General features: G+C 41.5%; 1 protein-coding gene across 1 annotated transcript in view; it reads right to left on the reverse strand.

Moving 5' to 3' along the window:
- Nucleotides 1-981: 981 nt before the first annotated feature.
- Nucleotides 982-17,849, reverse strand: part of LOC138102765 (F-BAR domain only protein 2-like) — a 257,438-nt gene continuing 240,570 nt past the window's right edge. Inside the window, exons 22-26 of the mRNA XM_069000522.1 lie at nt 14,982-15,114; nt 13,753-13,952; nt 3,177-3,241; nt 1,411-1,575; nt 982-1,181 (exon numbers count right to left, since the gene is read on the reverse strand). Coding sequence (XP_068856623.1) covers nt 1,159-1,181; nt 1,411-1,575; nt 3,177-3,241; nt 13,753-13,952; nt 14,982-15,114 — 586 coding nt within the window. The 3' untranslated portion in view covers nt 982-1,158. The remainder of the gene's footprint in view (nt 1,182-1,410; nt 1,576-3,176; nt 3,242-13,752; nt 13,953-14,981; nt 15,115-17,849) is intronic.

Below are 17,849 nucleotides of genomic sequence, written 5' to 3' on the forward strand. Positions count from 1 at the left end.
TGGATTTAGATAAAAAATTAATAGAAATGGCAGTACTTGTCATCCTGCTGCTATAAAATACCCTTCTAAAATGCCATTTCTCCCAAAGTACTATGTTTACATTCACATCACAGAACCCTCAAAGCACTTAAATTTCAAAGGCTTGCAGTCCAAGTGAAAGGAAATGCTCTTTGCTTTTACCATCTTCTGTGATTTTTCAGGATTTTCATCTTTGGTGACATTCAAGTTACTATCTCAAAGTTTCAAAGTCCTGTATGATGCATCTCCCTTTACTACAGCTGCATTTATTGCAACTACCCCATGAGGAAGTAAACCAGTATTTTAAACCTCTTTTAAAATAATCTTCAGTTTTGCAAATCTGCTTTCTAAATCCCAGTCAAAGGAGTTTTTATAAATTTGTATGTATTATACAAACCGTGCTTTCTTGATGAAGAGCCAAAATTTGAAAAAGGAATTTAGTCATGTGAATAAGAAAGTGGATAGGCACAATTGTTTTTTTAAAGGCACAAATGTTATGCAATTCATAAAAAATAAATTAAATCTACAGCATTGATTCAAACAATCACAGCACCCATAAAATTTCCTAACTGCAGAAGTAAATCCCTTCTGTCTTTTGCAATTTTGTAACACATTGCACTTTGGAAAAAAACCCTATATAATAACATACAATAGACAGACAGTAAGTTATATTTTTTTTTATACTTTTCTAACTCAGCTGGTTTTATGGCTCGAGTGGATAGAAGAACTATGTGAGACTTTGCTTTCTTTTCAAACTGGCAATTGAAGAATCTGAAAAATTAATATTGCTTATGGAAAGCTGAAATATTTCTTACTTGCTTTCCCATATTTTTAGGTTAAATGTTTATAGAATAACATACAATTTTATACTTTTATTCCAACTATTGATTATTATTTTGACTTCAACTATAAATTTATTAATGATCATTTACAGACAATGTTAATGTCAGTGCTACTATAAAGTAATAAAAAGTTTGCAAAATTACTTTTAAAAGTGCATTTTCTGTTCTGATGATTAAACCTCAGAGTAGATCAACATTTAAAAAAAAAAATTAATGCATGTTAAAATAGTGTTTGAAAAGTAGAGAGGGCAGAGCAAGCTTCTTGCACTCCTTTGATCCAATGACTTCCACATGTTAATCAGCAGTCTGCCATATACCGTCCTGAAAAATAAAGGTAGGATTTTTGCAATCAGTAGATAAAACAAATTTTTTCAGTATTTTTCTGCAAGCAGTTTGACTAACTATGGAAAACAAAAATAGTAAAACAGTTTTCAGCCACATTTTTGAGGAAAAATAATTATTTATGCATCACTTATTTAACAGTTTCATTATGTATAATTTAGCACTACATATCATATTAATTGAATATATAAGCACATCGGTGCCTTACCAGAGGCAAATCTCTTCTTAAGGAGGGAAAGTCGATAGCCAGTGCCTACTAGCTCTACATCTATTCCTGAAAGGGTGCTTCCTTCACTAATGAATTGCACTGCAAGTGTTGCTGGTTTACTGGGTCCTTCTGAAAGTTCAAATTTTGCTCTGAGGGATCCAGAACCTATAAAAATAACAAAACTGAAAGGCTGGTTGTTTTTCAAGACCAAGGCAATCTCCCAAAATTTTTAGTAGTAAAGAGCAGAACTAACATGGTGATCTTTAAGACCTATTCCTAGTGGCAGTCCTATATAGATTTTCAGAAGATATGAGAGTACAACTCTTTTCTTCCAATACTGTGTTTAAGACAGTGACTAGCGAATGATTTAGAGGAAAGCAAAACACATTTCTACAAGATTATACTCATAGATGAATGTAGAAGAACTACCAGACAGCCTGGTAGTTTCCTATTACATTAAATACCTGATTGTTCCCTATACTCATAATTTATGCTTCCTGGTTTATCTTGTATATATATCTTTTCTTTAGCAGATTTTAAAGTACATTAGAATATTTAAACGCTGTCACAATTTTCCTGGATGAATGCACACAAACAAAACCATTGGAAGAAATGCAGCTGAACAGTAATTTAGCAAGAGAAAAGCAATTCTTATTTTTCTAATAAATGCAAGGTCTGATTAAATACATTTCCCAAAAACCAGTTGTTTTTTCATAGACAATGGCAAAATTCACTTCAGTGCCATTATAAAGTAGCAATAGTTCAAAATTACTTTAAGTACCCCTTTGTAGTCAGTGCAAGACATAAAACCCCCCAACATTATTGTTGGTCTCCTTTTCTAGTTCTTAAACAAGACTTTTCTTGGTCTTGCAAAATATGCTGGGGAAAAAAGATTTAAACAATGAATTAATGGAATAGCAAAAGTCAAGTATTTTTATTTATTTAAAACAACTAGTCAGTAGGAACTGCTAAGTAAGGAGGAAAGCTAGTAACTGAAATGTTACTAGGGTAAAAGCAGGAATTGATGAATGGTTTTATGCAATGGTTTGTTCTTGGATTAAAGTCCATTTCTTCAGTAGGTCTGTCACAATTTGGAAAAATTGGAAATTATTTCCACTGTAAGTATGGAAACTCATATATTCAAGTGTTTCAAAAAAACCATTGCATCTGCAATGGCTGCAAGGGCTGTGGCATCAACTGAACCTCAGGGAAAGGCAGATGGGCAGAGGACAACTACTGGTACCTTACAAAATGCGATATAAATTACCACTCTGAGCAGACGCACATTGATTTTTTTTTCCTGGAGTTGTACATGGTCAAAACAAAAAATAATAAAAATGTTGGTGAAGAATTGTGTATAGTTGAGTCTATCTCAGTGCAGGACTTTTGGATCTTTTTTTCTTTTCCCCAGTTCTTCCACTTACCTCTTTCTACTTTATCTCAATTGTTAGCATGTGGAAAATCAGAACACAGATATTAAACATATTTCCCTTTCAATAACTGCTCATTTCCAACTAGCACTAATGTAATTATTTCCTGGCACTAGCTGCTTTCAAGGGGCTTCACTATTTTGCTTTTTATAATTAGTTAATATTTTTACATCTCACTGTTAATGGAATCTCTCAGGAGGAATTTCATTGAGAAGAAGGTGAACTGATAAACAGGATATGGCAAGTGTAAACAGGCATGAAGACATAGAGGCTAAAATGATTACCTTTTTACTGTTATCATTTGTCTGTACAAGAAAACAAAAGAGTTCAACTTGCCTCCATTCTCAGACTTCTCTGAAATGCTAGATATTTTCCAATAAGCTTTCATCTGATCTGCATTCCTGTAAAGCAATGGAAGGTTAGTTATAGGCACCAATTTGCAGAATTTTAATTATTTATATTATTTTCCCAAATTTACATTGGTACCTTACAGACCATGTGCCTATAAACTACGTCTCTCAATGGAGGTTTATAAAAATATTTCATAATTTTAAGGTGAGTTTGTGGAAAACTATACAAAGCAAAAAGGAAAACAGAAGGGTATACCTGCATTACCCCTGAGCTTGCAGCAGAGCTCAGACATACATAGCACCTTTTTATACAGTTAACACTGGTCTATGCCCAGGTTATGGTTCCACTTCTCAACTCAAAACCCTCTGTGGTCTCAAAAGGTAAGGGCAGGCCAAAAATGCTGGAAGCAGTTTGAAAGCTGGGTCTTTATGCTTCATGATGATGGTATGAGGGGGAGCAATACTGTTTGATCTCCTCTATGCGAGACTCCTGGCTGTGTGAATTTTATTCCATTTCCATTCTAGTAAAACAAGTTGGCAGAAGTGACTCAGGGTTTAAGCTAACTCCTGATGCTGTAAAGGGGAAGAAAAGCAAAAGGAACCAAGAACCAGTCTTCAAGCTGACAGGTGTTACGATCCAGTTTAAACCCAGAAAAGCAAAGAAAGCTATGTCTCTGTGCATAAACCAGAAAGAACTTAGAAGGTTCAAAATATTCCCAGAAACGAGATTAAAACCAAATGAGGTTAGATGTTGATGCCAAAAAATGGGTGTATTTTATTTAATAGGAGAGAGGCAGAGAGAAAGAAAGAGAGAAAGAAAGAGAGAAAGAGAGAAAGAAAGAGAGAAAGAGAGAAAGAGAGAAAGAGAGAAAGAGAGAAAGAGAGAAAGAAAGAGAGAAAGAGAGAAAGAGAGAAAGAGAGAAAGAGAAGAGAAAGAGAGAAAGAGAGAAAGAGAGAAAGAAAGAAAGAAAGAAAGAAAGAAAGAAAGAAAGAAAGAAAGAAAGAAAGAAAGAAAGAAAGAAAGAAAGAAAGAAAGAAAGAAAGAAAGAAAGAAAGAAAGAAAGAAAGAAAGAAAGAAAGAAAGAAAGAAAGAAAGAAAGAAAGAAAGAAAGAAAGAAAGAAAGAAAGAAAGAAAGAAAGAAAGAAAGAAAGAAAGAAAGAAAGAAAGAAAGAAAGAAAGAAAGAAAGAAAGAAAGAAAGAAAGAAAGAAAGAAAGAAAGAAAGAAAGAAAGAAAGAAAGAAAGAAAGAAAGAAAGAAAGAAAGAAAGAAAGAAAGAAAGAAAGAAAGAAAGAAAGAAAGAAAGAAAGAAAGAAAGAAAGAAAGAAAGAAAGAAAGAAAGAAAGAAAGAAAGAAAGAAATGTGCGTGGGGGGGTTGGGGGTTGGGGGGACAAGGAGAGGTGACAGGGGTTAGGTGGAAGCATATCACCCATCCAAGGGTCCCAACGATGTCTCGTTGCTCTCCTCCATCTGGTCTTCTGGTGGTGAGGGTCCCCTGTGGCTGCCATGGCCGCACCGCCACACGCTATACCGTGCCGCCACATGCCACCACACCACACACCAAAGAGTACAGAATCTAGTGGATTAATATATGCTTTGGGCCAGGTGGGAACGCCCATGTGTCTCTCTTGCAGTGGCTAGCTTGACACTGTCCCTTGCAACACTGAGGGTCTGTTGCATCATCTCTGGTGCTCTGGTGCAGGGTCTAGGGACCCCTTTGAGGGGAGCCCCTGTGATGGGCCATGTCACCCCCTTCTGCTGTGGATAAGCTTCCCCCCCCCCCGGTGAGAACCCCTTAGCTGGGCTCCTCTGCACAGTGGAGGATGGGCAGTCACTGCGCCTCTGACCAGAGGCTTTTCCAACACACACCCAAACCCTCTCCTCCCTCCACCCTTTGGTGTAGGGGGTCTGTTTGAGCCTGGCAGCTGATAGCCCTGGGGCTGTGGTCTCCACCTTTGGAGGTGTTAAGCCTGTGCTTTGTGAAATGTCCCCATCCCCGAGTTGTTACTTTATCTTATCTTCATCAGCGAGTGGTTTAAGACCTCAGTCAGGGCCCCATTCAGGGTGCGGCAGTCTTCTTTGCAGCTTTTGTAATACAGTTTTAAAAGTCCTTCAAGAAAATGTTTAAGTCATAAACTATAATATTTCAGTCTCTGACACGGCATTTAAACTCTTTCAGCACTTTGCAGCTGTTCCATCAAAGGAAAGTCAACAACTTAAAGCTGTGAGCAGCATGAAGTGATGATAGGTTTGAAACTGTCCTTGGCATTGGTGTAGCAGGAGTGAAATGCTCACACAAGTAGTACATAGATGGTAGTGGTTACTTGCAGGAGGTCTAATCAGAAAATATTTATTCTTAAAAAGACCCAGAACTCTACCACCCAAACCACTAGACCAAGTATATAGTAAGAGACACATACTAGAGCTGCCTGGGACATGACTGCATTTTTTGGTTAGCTTTCAAGGCTCAAAATTCCAGCCTTGGGTAGTTGCCTAGGTAAAAGAAAGAATACATGGGGCTCAGGTCCCTTACTCTGATGAATCTGAAATGAAATTGTCACTAAGTTTTGAGTCTTTCTAGGTAACACTAAGTGTTCTGAGCGGACATTCCTGCCCTCACTCAGGTTTCATTACTGAGGGGTTTGTTGAAGAAGCCTGAGCAGGGAGGGGGGACACTGCCTTCACCAAAAATTCTAGTCAAGTTGGGGAGGCAAGATACTGAACCTGCCCTTGCTCAGAATAAGCTTAAGGTGATTTGGTTAAAAGTATTGCCCCCTTGAAACACCAAGTCAAGAAAGATTCAGTCTTGGCAGGATTTTTTCCACTTAAAATGATATTGTATTACCACTTTGTCCAGTTAACACATTGTAGAGAGAGGAAAGATAGAATTGAGCTGTGGGCTGTGGGACATGCCTGCAGAGGCACATGGCAGCACAAAGGAGCATGTGGCGGCACAGAGAAGCTGGTCTCCACGGGACCCTGAGGGGAGGAGGTGTCACACGGCAGACCCTTACAGAGAGGAGACTGCTGGGAGCTGACAGACAGGTGAACAGCACGTGATCACCCCATAGAAGGACATTTAGAAAGTGTGTTGCTGATGTGGCAACACAGGATAGGTCACATAGTGAGAATTACCATGTAAGGAAATACTGTGCCTTGGAAAAGTGTATAAAACCAGCTCATTTCTTTGAATAAACGATTCAGATTCCCTGCCGGTCTGGGTCCGTGCCTCAATCACCGATACACATTTAAATGTATTGTCTCCAGAAACATCAGAACCTTTCTGATAAATACACCAGGCTTATCTTATTTCTGAACCTTGCTTTATAAGGTAAAAGGATCTATAAGTATAAAGGTTAACAAAGCCTGACTTCCCACAACTTGGTATTCTTTGCCCTCTTAACCTTCATGTTGAAATGACCCTCTTGTTCCTCTTGAAAATAAACAGTCCAGGAATTACATTACAGCTGGGCAAGTACCTATGTGCTGCCAAACCATAGGCACAGGGATTGAATTCTGCTCACCTTTTGCTCCAAATATGTCACACTACCTAGCCCTGCTAACCTCTGCTGTTTTCACAAAATTGTAGAAACATAATTATCTGAGATGTCTCACTTTCAATTGCTGCTGTAAATGGTCTGCAGGCTTAGAAGGTGGGGACAGGCAGGTGTGAGTCATACAATAATCAGCATGACACTTGAATTGAGAGAGCTACCTGGCTCATGAAGAGCTTCTTAGCTACTGAAGTTTGTTTTAAAAATTATTTCAATTATAAGACAATTTTTAAGGTAGAACCATCAAGAAATATTTTTAAGAACTACATTTCTTCTACTCTCTATATAACTTATATATCTTGATATATTTAATACATACACACACAGAGATATATTCTGTTTTTTAACCATTAAGATATTTTTGTTTCAAATCTTGTTATTTAAAATATCTATCCTGTTTATCGTCAAAAAGAAAGCAAACCTTGGAAATTTCAGAAATGCTTGTATTCAGAAATGTTTGTATTATTACACAGTTGGAATGGGTGCATATAATCTCATTTTAGTCTATGTGAATCGGCTGTACATGATCTGTTTTGGACCAGAAAATGTCCTAAACATCTGTACAAGTTTAAAAACAAACTAGCGGGAGACACCAAGTCAGAATAACAATTTAATAGGGAAATAAAAGGAGAGGGGAAGAAAAAATAAAGGTGGATAACACTGGGTTAAACTGACCAAGTCAGGATACAACCTGGCACCCTGCTAGTCAGGGTGGTGGTAGCAGTCTGGTAGAATGGTGGCTGCAGTCCTCCCGAAGCAGCAATCCTGTAGAAAAAGGGTCTGCTCTTCCTCAGAAGGTCTAGTGGTGGCTATGTAGCTCCTGTCCTCTGGAAATCCAGTGGAAAGGATTGTCTCTGATGTTCAGAGTCCCAGATTAAATCCAGGATAGAATGCTTGATTCCTCCCTTTGGGTGGAGCATCTCACAATGGGGTAATGAGTCATGATGCCAAGTGTTGATTAGGCTCATTAATAGAAGATAGTCCAGAGGGAGTTATCTCTGAGTCATGTGGCAGGACAATGATGGGCCATTAACAGATAGTCTGGGGGGAGGAGGCAAGGAAACACTGCCCCACCTGGTTTCAATGGCTCATGAGGATGGTAAAAGAATACACTGCAACCCAGGACATTATCCACCCCTTATTCTATTACCATCGACATCATCCCAAACCAATACCTTCCTTAAACTCTACACACACACACACCACACAGACACACATACATATATATACAATGAAACCCTACACACATTTCTCACCTAAGATTAGGTCACCTTGTGGTACACAACAGGTTTCCCCATCTTTCTGCATTACCCACCAAGTGCAACCAGGTCCTTGAGCAAAGACAATCTCACGGATGGGTTTGCCTTTGCCTGAGGTGGGATTAATCCAAACAGTCTTTCCTAAATACCTCTCAGGTGTACCACAGGGACTCTATCTCCATCCACTGTGTGCAAGGGTTCAGACTTGGCGGGACCAGCTTGATTGATGGACCCTTGGGTATTGACCATCAAGGTGGACTTTGCTAAGTTCACTACCCAATTTTTGAAGGTCCCCCCACCAAGTGCCTTTAGGGTGGTTTTAAGTAGTCCATCGCAGCATTCAGCTTTTCCGGCAACTGGTGCATGATAAGGAATATGATATATCCATTTGATACTGTGTTCTCTGGCCCAGGTGTTGATGAGGCTGTTCTTAAAATGAGTCCCGTGGTCTGACTCCATCCTGTCAGGGGTGCCATGTCTCCACAGGACTTGCTTTTCCAGGCCCAAGATGGTGTTCCAGGCTGTAGCATGAGGCACAGGGTAGGTCTCCAGCCATCCAGTGGTTGCTTCCACCATGGTCAACACGTAGTGCTTGCCTTGGCGGGTTTGGGGAAGGGTGATGAAATCAACTTGCCAGGCTTCCCCATACCTGTACTTTGACCATCGTCCACCGTACCACAGAGGCTTCACCTTATTGGCCTGATTGATTGCAGCACAGGTCTCACAACTGTGGATGACCTGTGTGATGCTGTCCATGGTAAGGTCCACCCCTCGGTCACGGGCCCATCGGTATGTTGCATCTTTCCCCTGATGACCAGAGGCATCATGGGCCCAACGAGCTAGGAATAATTCTCCCTTGTGCTGCCAGTCCAGATCCACCTGAGATACTTTCACCTTGGCAGCTCGGTCCACCTGCTCGTTGTTGCGATGTTCTTCATTAGCCCGACTCTTGGGCACGTGCGCATCCATGTGTCGAACCTTCACGGTCAGCTTCTCTACTCGAGCGGCGATGTCCTGCCAAATCTCAGCGGCCCAGATGGGTTTCCCTCTGCGCTGCCAGTTGGCTTTTCTCCAGCGAACCAGCCATCCCCACAGAGCATTAGCTACCATCCACAAGTCGGTGTAGAGATAGAGCCTCGGCCACTTCTCTCATTCAGCAATATCCAAAGCCAGCTGGACGGCTTTAAGCTCTGCAACCTGAGTCAATCCACCTTGTCCCTCAGTAGCTTGTGCAACTCGTCGTATGGGGCTCCATACTGCAGCTTTCCACTTCCAGTTAGTGCCTAGAATTTGGCAGGAACCATCAGTGAAGAGGGCATAACGTCTTTCAGTCTCTGGTACCTCATTATATGGTGGGGCTTCCTCAGCACGAGTCACTTGCTCTTCCTCTTCTTCAGAAGACAATCCAAAAGTCTCACCTTCAGGCCAGTTTGTTATAATTTCTAGAATCCCAGGGCGATTCAGGTTTCCAATACGGGCACGCTGTGTGATGAGAGCAATCCATTTGCTCCATGTGGTATCGGTGGCATGATGTGTGGAAGGAACCTTTCCCTTGAACATCCACCCCAGCACTGGTAGTCGGGGTGCCAGGAGGAGTTGTGCCTCTGTGCAGATTACCTCTGAGGCAGCTTGAACTCCTTCATAGGTGGCCAAGATTTCCTTCTCTGTGGCAGTGCAGCTGGCTTCAGACCCTCTGTAGCTTCGGTTCCAGAATCCCAGTGGTCGACCGTGAGTCTCCCCAGGCACCTTCTGCCAGAGGCTCCAGGACAGACCATTGTTCCCGGCTGCAGAGTAGAGCACGTTCTTCACCTCTGGTCCTGTCCTGACTGGGCCAAGGGCTACCGCATGAGCGATTTCCTGCTTGATCTGGGCGAAGGCTTGCTGCTGTTCAGGGCCCCAGTGGAAATCGTTCTTCTTGCGGGTAACCAGGTAGAGAGGGCTCATGATCTGGCTGTACTCAGGAATATGCATTCTCCAAAAACCTATGTATGGCACCTAGGAAAGCTTGTGTTTCCTTCTTGCTGGTCGGTGGAGAAATCACATTGATCTTATTGATGACCTTGGTGGTAATCTGATGTCGTCCATCTTGCCACTTTACTCCCAGGAACTGGATTTCTCGGGCAGGTCCCTTGACTTTGCTCCTTTTGACGGCAAAGACGGCTTCCAGGAGAATCTGGATGATTTTCTTTCCTTTCTCAAATACTTCCTTTACTGTGTTTCCCCACACGATGATGTCATCGATGTACTGCAGATGTTCTGGAGCCTCACCCTTTTCCAGTACAGTCTGGATCAGTCCATGGCAAATGGTGGGACTGTGCTTCCACCCCTGGGGCAGTTGGTTCCAGGTGTATTGCACACCCCTCCAGGTGAAAGCAAACTGGGGCCTGCCTTCTGCTGCCAACGGAATGGAGAAGAAGGCATTGCAATGTCAATAGTGGAGTACCACTTCGCTGCTTTGGACTCCAGCTCGTACGGAAGTTCCAACATGTCTGGCATGGCAGCGCTCAATGGTGGCGTGACCTCATTCCGGCCACGGTAATCCACCATCAGTCTCCACTCTCCGCTGGACTTACGCACTGGCCATATCGGGCTGTTGAAAGGTGAACGAGCCTTGCTGACCACCCTTTGGCTCTCCAGTTTACGAATCATCTCATGGACGGGAACCACAGAGTCTCTGTCGGTGCGGTATTGCCAATGGTGCACTGTTGCTGTGGCAATTGGCACCTGTTGTTTTTCAACTCTTAGCAGTCCCACGCCAGAGGGGTCATCTGAGAGACAAGGCAATGTACTCAGTTGTCTGATATCTTCCGTCTCCACAGCAGCTATCCCAAAAGTCCAACGATGTCCTTTTGGGTCTTTGAAATATCCATTTCTAAGATAGTCTATGCTGAGGATGCACGGGGCCTCCGGGCCAGTCACAATGGGGGGTTTCTGCCACTCGTTCCCAGTTAAACTCACTTCAGCTTCCAGCACAGTCAGCTGCAGGGATCCTCCTGTCACCCCAGAAATAGAAATTGGTTCTGCTCCCACATACCTTGATGGCATCAGAGTACATTGAGCGCCTGTGTCAACCAAAGCCGTGTGTTTTTGTGGGTCAGATGTGCCAGGCCATCGGACCCACACAGTCCAAAAGACCCGACTATCCCTTTGCTCTACCTGGCTAGAGGCAGGGCCCCTCTATTCCTAGTTCTGGTGCATGTTGCTCCCTTCTGGTGAATATGCTCCTGAGGTCCCTTCAAGAGGATTGGTCATATTATCATTCCTATACCGTCTGGAATTCTGTGCGCGAGCGACCGGAGCAGCGTTGACTCTAGTTAAGCTTCTTGTGGTAGTTGTCCCTCTTTTTAGTTCACGTACCCTGGCTGCTAAGGAGGACGTGGGTTTTCCATCCCACTTACTCATGTCTTCTTCATGTTCCTAAAGGAAAAACCAGAGATTACCTCATGGGGTGTATCTTCTCTCCCTGGTTGGGGGACGCTGGCTCCTAATGGCAGAGACTCTTGTTGGTTCTGGTGAGATCTGGTAAATCTCTTCCTTAAGTTCTTCTTTCAGTTTTTGATGGCCCTCTTCAATCACGCTCTGGACTTGCTCAGCCAGACTTTTTCTACGGACGAGACATGGGCACGAAACAGGGCTGTGACGGTGTCCTCGTAAATCCTCAGTTTGTTCACCAAGACGCCCACCCGGTCCTCGCCTTCCCTCCATTGCAGCGTTGCCAGGTAACAGGAGTACATTTCTGGTCCAAGGCATGCGAACCTCAACCACATCTGTGACGTGCACTGGACGTCATCCGGGCTCTTAGGAAATCTCTCATCTTCTGAGAAAATTATTTCCAGCACAGCCAATTCCCTCAGGCACCGGATACCTTGTTCCATTGTGCTCCATTTTCCTTGGTGCACCTGGAGGTCTTCTTTACAAAGGTACCTGTCCCTTATACTTGTCAGTAGTCACCGCCAGAGGCTGAGAGTTTCTTGGGTTCTCCCGATCCCCTGGTCAATGACCACATCCCGGGACAGAGATCCCAGTTGCCTGGCCTCACTTCTGTCCAGAATGGTGTCATTGGCTGCAGTGTCCCAGAAGCGGAGCAGCCAGGTCAGGATAGACTCATTTGCCTGGCGGGTGAATTCCCTCCGCAGGTCACGCAGCTCATGCAGGGATAGCGACCGAGTGATGATCTCTGGCTCTGCCTCTTCTGCTGAGTGCGAAGGTCCTGCTGCATCCTCGTCAGTAACTATGCGGACTGATTTGCTTTTTGATTTCTTCTTCTGAACGGGGGCAACTGCAATCAGTTTAGGCTGCTCTGGTTCAGTGACAGCTTGTGTGGAGATGCTGATGGTGCTTTTGGTTCCTTTCTCCTCTGTGTCAGTCTGCGTGGACATGGACACTGTGGTCTCACGTCTGGGTTCTTTCTCCTCTATGAGAGTCTGAGTAGAGATGGATGCTGTCACTATGCTTTTGGTTCCTTTCTTCTTTGCAACATTCTGTGTAGACATTGTGCTTGTTGCTCGGCTCTTTTTTTTCCTCTCATCCTGAGGATGCTGTGCCATAGCTCTGATCCTAAGCATGTTGTACACAGTGCAGGTCATAGAGAAAAAAGTGAAAAGAACTTACAAAAAGATTACGCCATCCTTAACATCCACAGGGAACTCAATATTTTCAAAAACTGCTGTGCCCGGTCTGAAAGGCTGGAAAAAAACATTCTTTAATCCTCCCGCCAGGGGCTGGGTATGATTGTTGAGGCCCCAGATGTAGCAGCCTAAAGTAGGACAAGCAGACAAAGTTGAGTATATATTCCGAATTATGTTCATTGTCTCAGAGGTTATCATGCAGTAGGCATAATAGACTAATAAAGCAAATTTTATACCATACCCTGGTCTACACAGGAGCATTACAATCGGCAGATAGTTCCCCATGTGAGGAAAAATATAGAGAGCTAGGTACAAGACCCATGTAAGCATGTTGAACATCATAGTGAGTAGGTGGCTTCTACAATACAAAATTGTAATTCTGCCTTTTCTCAGCAGCCAGCCCCACCTTGGGTGCCAAAATATGTACTCGTTTGAAAACAAACTAATGGGAGACACCAAGTCAAAATAACAATTTAATAGGGAAATAAAAGGAGGGGGGAAGAAAAAATAAAGGTGGATAACACTGGGTTAAACTGACCAAGTCAGGATACAACCTGGCACCCTGCTAGTCAGGGTGGTGGTAGCAGTCTGGTAGAATGGTGGCTGCAGTCCTCCCGAAGCAGCAATCCTGTAGAAAAAGGGTCTGCTCCTCCTCTGAAGGTCCAGTGGTGGCTATGTAGCTCCTGTCCTCTGGAAATCCAGTGGAAAGGATTGTCTCTGGTGTTCAGAGTCCCAGATTATATCCACGATGGGATGCTTGGTTCCTCCCTTTGGGTGGAGCATCTCACAATGGGGTAATGAATCATGAGGCCAAGTGTTTATTAGGCTCATTAACAGAAGATAGTCCAGAGGGAGTTATCTCTGAGTCATGTGGCAGGACAATGATGGGCCATTAACAGAAAGATGGTCTGGGGGGAGGAGGCAAGGAAACACTGCCCCACCTGATTTCAACGGCTCATGAGGATGGTAATAGAATACACTGCAACCCAGGACAACATCTGATACCGTGCATTTTATCAAGAAGAAAAAATTATCTGTTTCTTATGGTGACATTTTTCAGGCTGACACGAATGAATACTCTGAAATGAATTTGAAATTATAAAAAGAAAAGCATTACTATTACCATTTTGCAGGTGGAAGTGATTGCATGTTTGTTACTCCTCCATCTACTGGTACCACAACCTGCACATTAGACAGCGTACTAGGCACATTCATAGACTCTGGATTATATTTATAATCCACTCTCACATCAGTAGTGCTAGCATTACATTTCCAGTAAGTTGCAAGATTCAAGGGAGTGGACTGGATGCCATTTGAAGCTACCTGTAAAAGAATAAGCCATTGAAAAGGTCTTAATTAAAACATTCCTATTTTGGGCAGAATTAGGGAAAGATGGTAATGCGTATAACTCTAAATCCTGACAAATGACAAACAGAACGATTGAACTCTGTGCCCTTAATCTCAGAATTCTGAAGATTGTTGTAGCCTAAAGTAATTCCTGTTGTTTTGGCTTTTTTTATTTTATTTAAATAATTTTAAAAAATGTTTAAACTCCCTCTGGCCCACGAGGCTTCTTACTGTTCTGGCTTTCATAAGTTTTTTTTAGTCTTCAACTAGGCCTTATGACAATGACCATCATCCTCTGGGCCTGGCTTTTCAGCCAGTTTTCAACCCCCCCTTGCTGCCTGCTAATCTAGCCCCCACTTTATCAGCTTCTCTATGAGGATGAGTGCCAAAAGCCTTCCTGAAGTCTAGGTAGACAATATCCACTGCTCTCCCCTCATTTACCAGGCCAGTCATTTCATCATTGACAGTTATCAGATTGGTCAAGCATGACTTTCCCTTGGTGAAGTCGTGCTGACTACTCCTGATGACTTTCTTGTCCTTCATGTGCCTCTAAGTGGTTCCCAGGATGAATTGTTCCATTATATTGTGAGAGGTGAGAACATTATGCATCCTCATATATTACAATTGATTAGTTACAGCATTCAAAAAATATGCAATTACAAAATCAAAATAGAATACAATTACAAACTCAACCCCCCACCAAACCCCCTAAATTCAAGAAAAACTTAACTTCGTTAACAAAGCTTACACACATGAATTGGATCAAAGTGTGAGCAAGCTGAAACAGGTAGTGAATGAACATGGAATGTCACAAAGGCATAACATGAATTCACTCAGCCTTAGCAGAGCCCAGGCACTGAAAACAGTGATGTACCCAGAACTGGCTTAGATGAGAGATGACAATTCATCTACATGCAAACAGGCAAAGAACAATTCTTATAATTTCTGTATAGATATGAAATCTGCCATAGTTCTTTTAAAAATTCCAAAGGGAAAAGTGTTTACCTGATACTTTAAAACATTCACATTATAATAGGATGCAGATGGATTGTGCTCTGATAATTTCTTGAGGTAGACAGTTATGGCTTGCATGTTCATCCAAAAATCCTTAGTACTAGAGTCACTTTGTGACTGATCACTACAAAGAAAAAGAAAGGTAGGAATCAAAAATCAACACTGAGTTTTATTATTCCTTATGTCTAAAAATTAAGACTAGATCTTTCCCCTTCTTCACTATTCCAAGCAAGAATTTGTTCTAATGTTTTATAACACATAATTGTATCTTCCTAAATATTAAGACAAATTAACTGTTTGCTGTAGCTGGTAAAACTTCTCCTTCCAGGTTGTTGAGCAGTGAGTTTCCTGCACTGATGATCTGCTTCACAAGATGGGGAGTGAATGCCAAATTTGGATTTTTACATTTAATAAAACACAATTTTAATACAGTCAGGTGCCATGAGAATGTGTGGGAGGTGGGAATGAAAGTGTTGTTTGAAGAGGAATGTTTTCCAATTTGGAATAAATCCTAGAATCATAATTAGCTTTTGTTATGACAGCTTCACTAATGCATTGAATTAAAATTTGTGCTGCATGTGTGTCTTGGGGTGATTTTATGATGATACTTTATTCCCTAATCACCTGCTTTATGCCCAGAAATGGCTGCTGTATCTTTAAGATGGACCCGGGGGGTGGGGAGCCTTGGGCTTCTGTGCGGTTTGGTTCAAACTCTCTCCGGGTGCTCCGGCGGTGCGGATTAGGATCTTACATTGGGATTTTTTGTTGGATTAGTTTTTTTGCTAGCTTAAAGCAAGACATTTTTTTCCTTCCCTTAGCCTGGAGGTTGTACCGGGAATTCTCTCGGTGGCTTTTTGGTTTTTGTTTTTTATTTTTTTCCCTTGAACTGTTTCGGCTTGGCTTGTTTTTCTTTTCGGCCCGTCCGGGGAGCCGGCGGGGGGACCGCCCGAACCCGAGACCTTGGAGAAGCTGAACCAACACGAGAAAGGACACTAAAACCCACCAGTTTCGCCTGGTGCCAGGAAGAGACTAACACTAGAAAGGTTCCCATCTATTCTGCCCGAGTGGTTACGTGAACTCCTGTTCCTCCTGTCCCCTGAGACAAAGAAGGGCAGTCGCCATCTTTGCCTCTCGACCACGCGGCAAGGTAGGGGTGGGGTGTAAGGTTCATTTTTTTTTTTTCCCCTGTGCTTTGCGGGTATCTTGCTTTGTTAATAAACAGTTTTACTTTTGGTTTTTTGGTTTTTTTTCACCCACTGGTATTCAATCCTCTCATTGGCAAAAAGGGATTATTGGAGCCCTTCTCTTTAGAGGAAATGCTCATTCCAGGGCGTTTTCTCCTAAAATTTGTCTCCAAAACCGAGACAATGTGTTACCACACTTTCACACATTTAGAGAGTATAAACTTTCAAAATATTTTCAGTTTAAAGTTTCTCAGATACTTATAGTTACATTTAATCTTAGTAACAATTTATTATATCATTTCTACATGTAGCTAAAAGTGCGCATGACTACAGAAGCAAAATCCTGGTTGGGAACTATGGGAGCATGAAAAGGTGTTTTGCAACTCAAGAATATTTTCAGTTCCAGTGGCATCAGGTTTATTTTTTAATAAGGATGAAGCTTTTAAGAAAACTGATTCAGAAGCAAAATTCAAATCACTTAAGAATTAGAGCTCCACGGATCATCTGTGGATACATAGAGGAACTGCACCTGTCTCCAAGGAGGCATTCAGAAAGTGCATGCAGAATGAAAGCTGAAAAGAAGCACCTGGAACATACTAAATGTGACTGCAATGGGTTCAATGTGCCAGAACAGTGATTTACATACCACTAGCCTGTCCAATTTACTCAGAATTTGGTTCTCAATACAGTGTTGTCATTCATGCAATTTCCATTTTCACTAAAATTTATAGATAAACACATAACAGAGACCCTCCAAAATGTAAACAAATGAAACCAGTAGCAAAATCCTTCTGTTTTCTCCTTCAGAACTTCTGACGTCTCCACAAGTTTCAGTCACATTAAAAAGTTTAATCTCTATAAATACTAAGCAAATGATAGTCATTGCAGTATATAATGAAATGTCAAATTATTACTATATGGGTTTAATTTCATAAATATCCAGTACATGCATCCTTTCTAATTAGAGGTGAAGTGTTACAGTACTCAGACAAGAATACTAGACATTTTCACTTTTTTTCACAATATAATTTTTCAGTATAGTTCACTGTCAGATACAGCTCTGCTAACATTTCAGTTATAAACTGTCATGTCAAAGAACGACAAATTTAATTTTGTATAAATCATTCCTTACATTAAGTATGAATTATCACAACAAAATTAATGCAAAAGAATGGATATGTGGTTTGATTGTTTCAAATAATTTTTCCAATAAATCAAATGGAAAGTGCTCAGCTGAAACAGATATCTGGTTGTGGGTTTTTTTGGAAAAGATGTCCAAACAATTACTCTATTATTCTATTCAACCAGCAGCTTTTCTTCTTAAGAATTCTCCTAAGCATGCTGCTATACACTTGAGAGATATAGTTATGTAATGGATCTGATCTACCATAGAAATGATACACCTTAAAACCTACACTAATAACTGACAAATGAAACCATTGTTATTACTGTATAAAGAAATCCATATGACAATGTGTCCTATTTTTGATAATTTTTCTCTGTAGTTATATTAGTTATATTGTTCATATAGTTTGAGTAGAAAAAAATATTTTTGTTTTGTTGTTTTTAAATAGTTTATTAAACCATTTTATTTATAAAATGTATGTATAAACACAGCTAAAATTGAAAACTATTTTTATGTTTCCTCATATTCAGCATAAGTTTCAAGTCCAGT

Source organism: Aphelocoma coerulescens (assembly GCF_041296385.1).
Source record: "Aphelocoma coerulescens isolate FSJ_1873_10779 chromosome W unlocalized genomic scaffold, UR_Acoe_1.0 ChrW_unloc_scaf_1, whole genome shotgun sequence".
Classification (NCBI taxonomy): domain Eukaryota; kingdom Metazoa; phylum Chordata; class Aves; order Passeriformes; family Corvidae; genus Aphelocoma; species Aphelocoma coerulescens.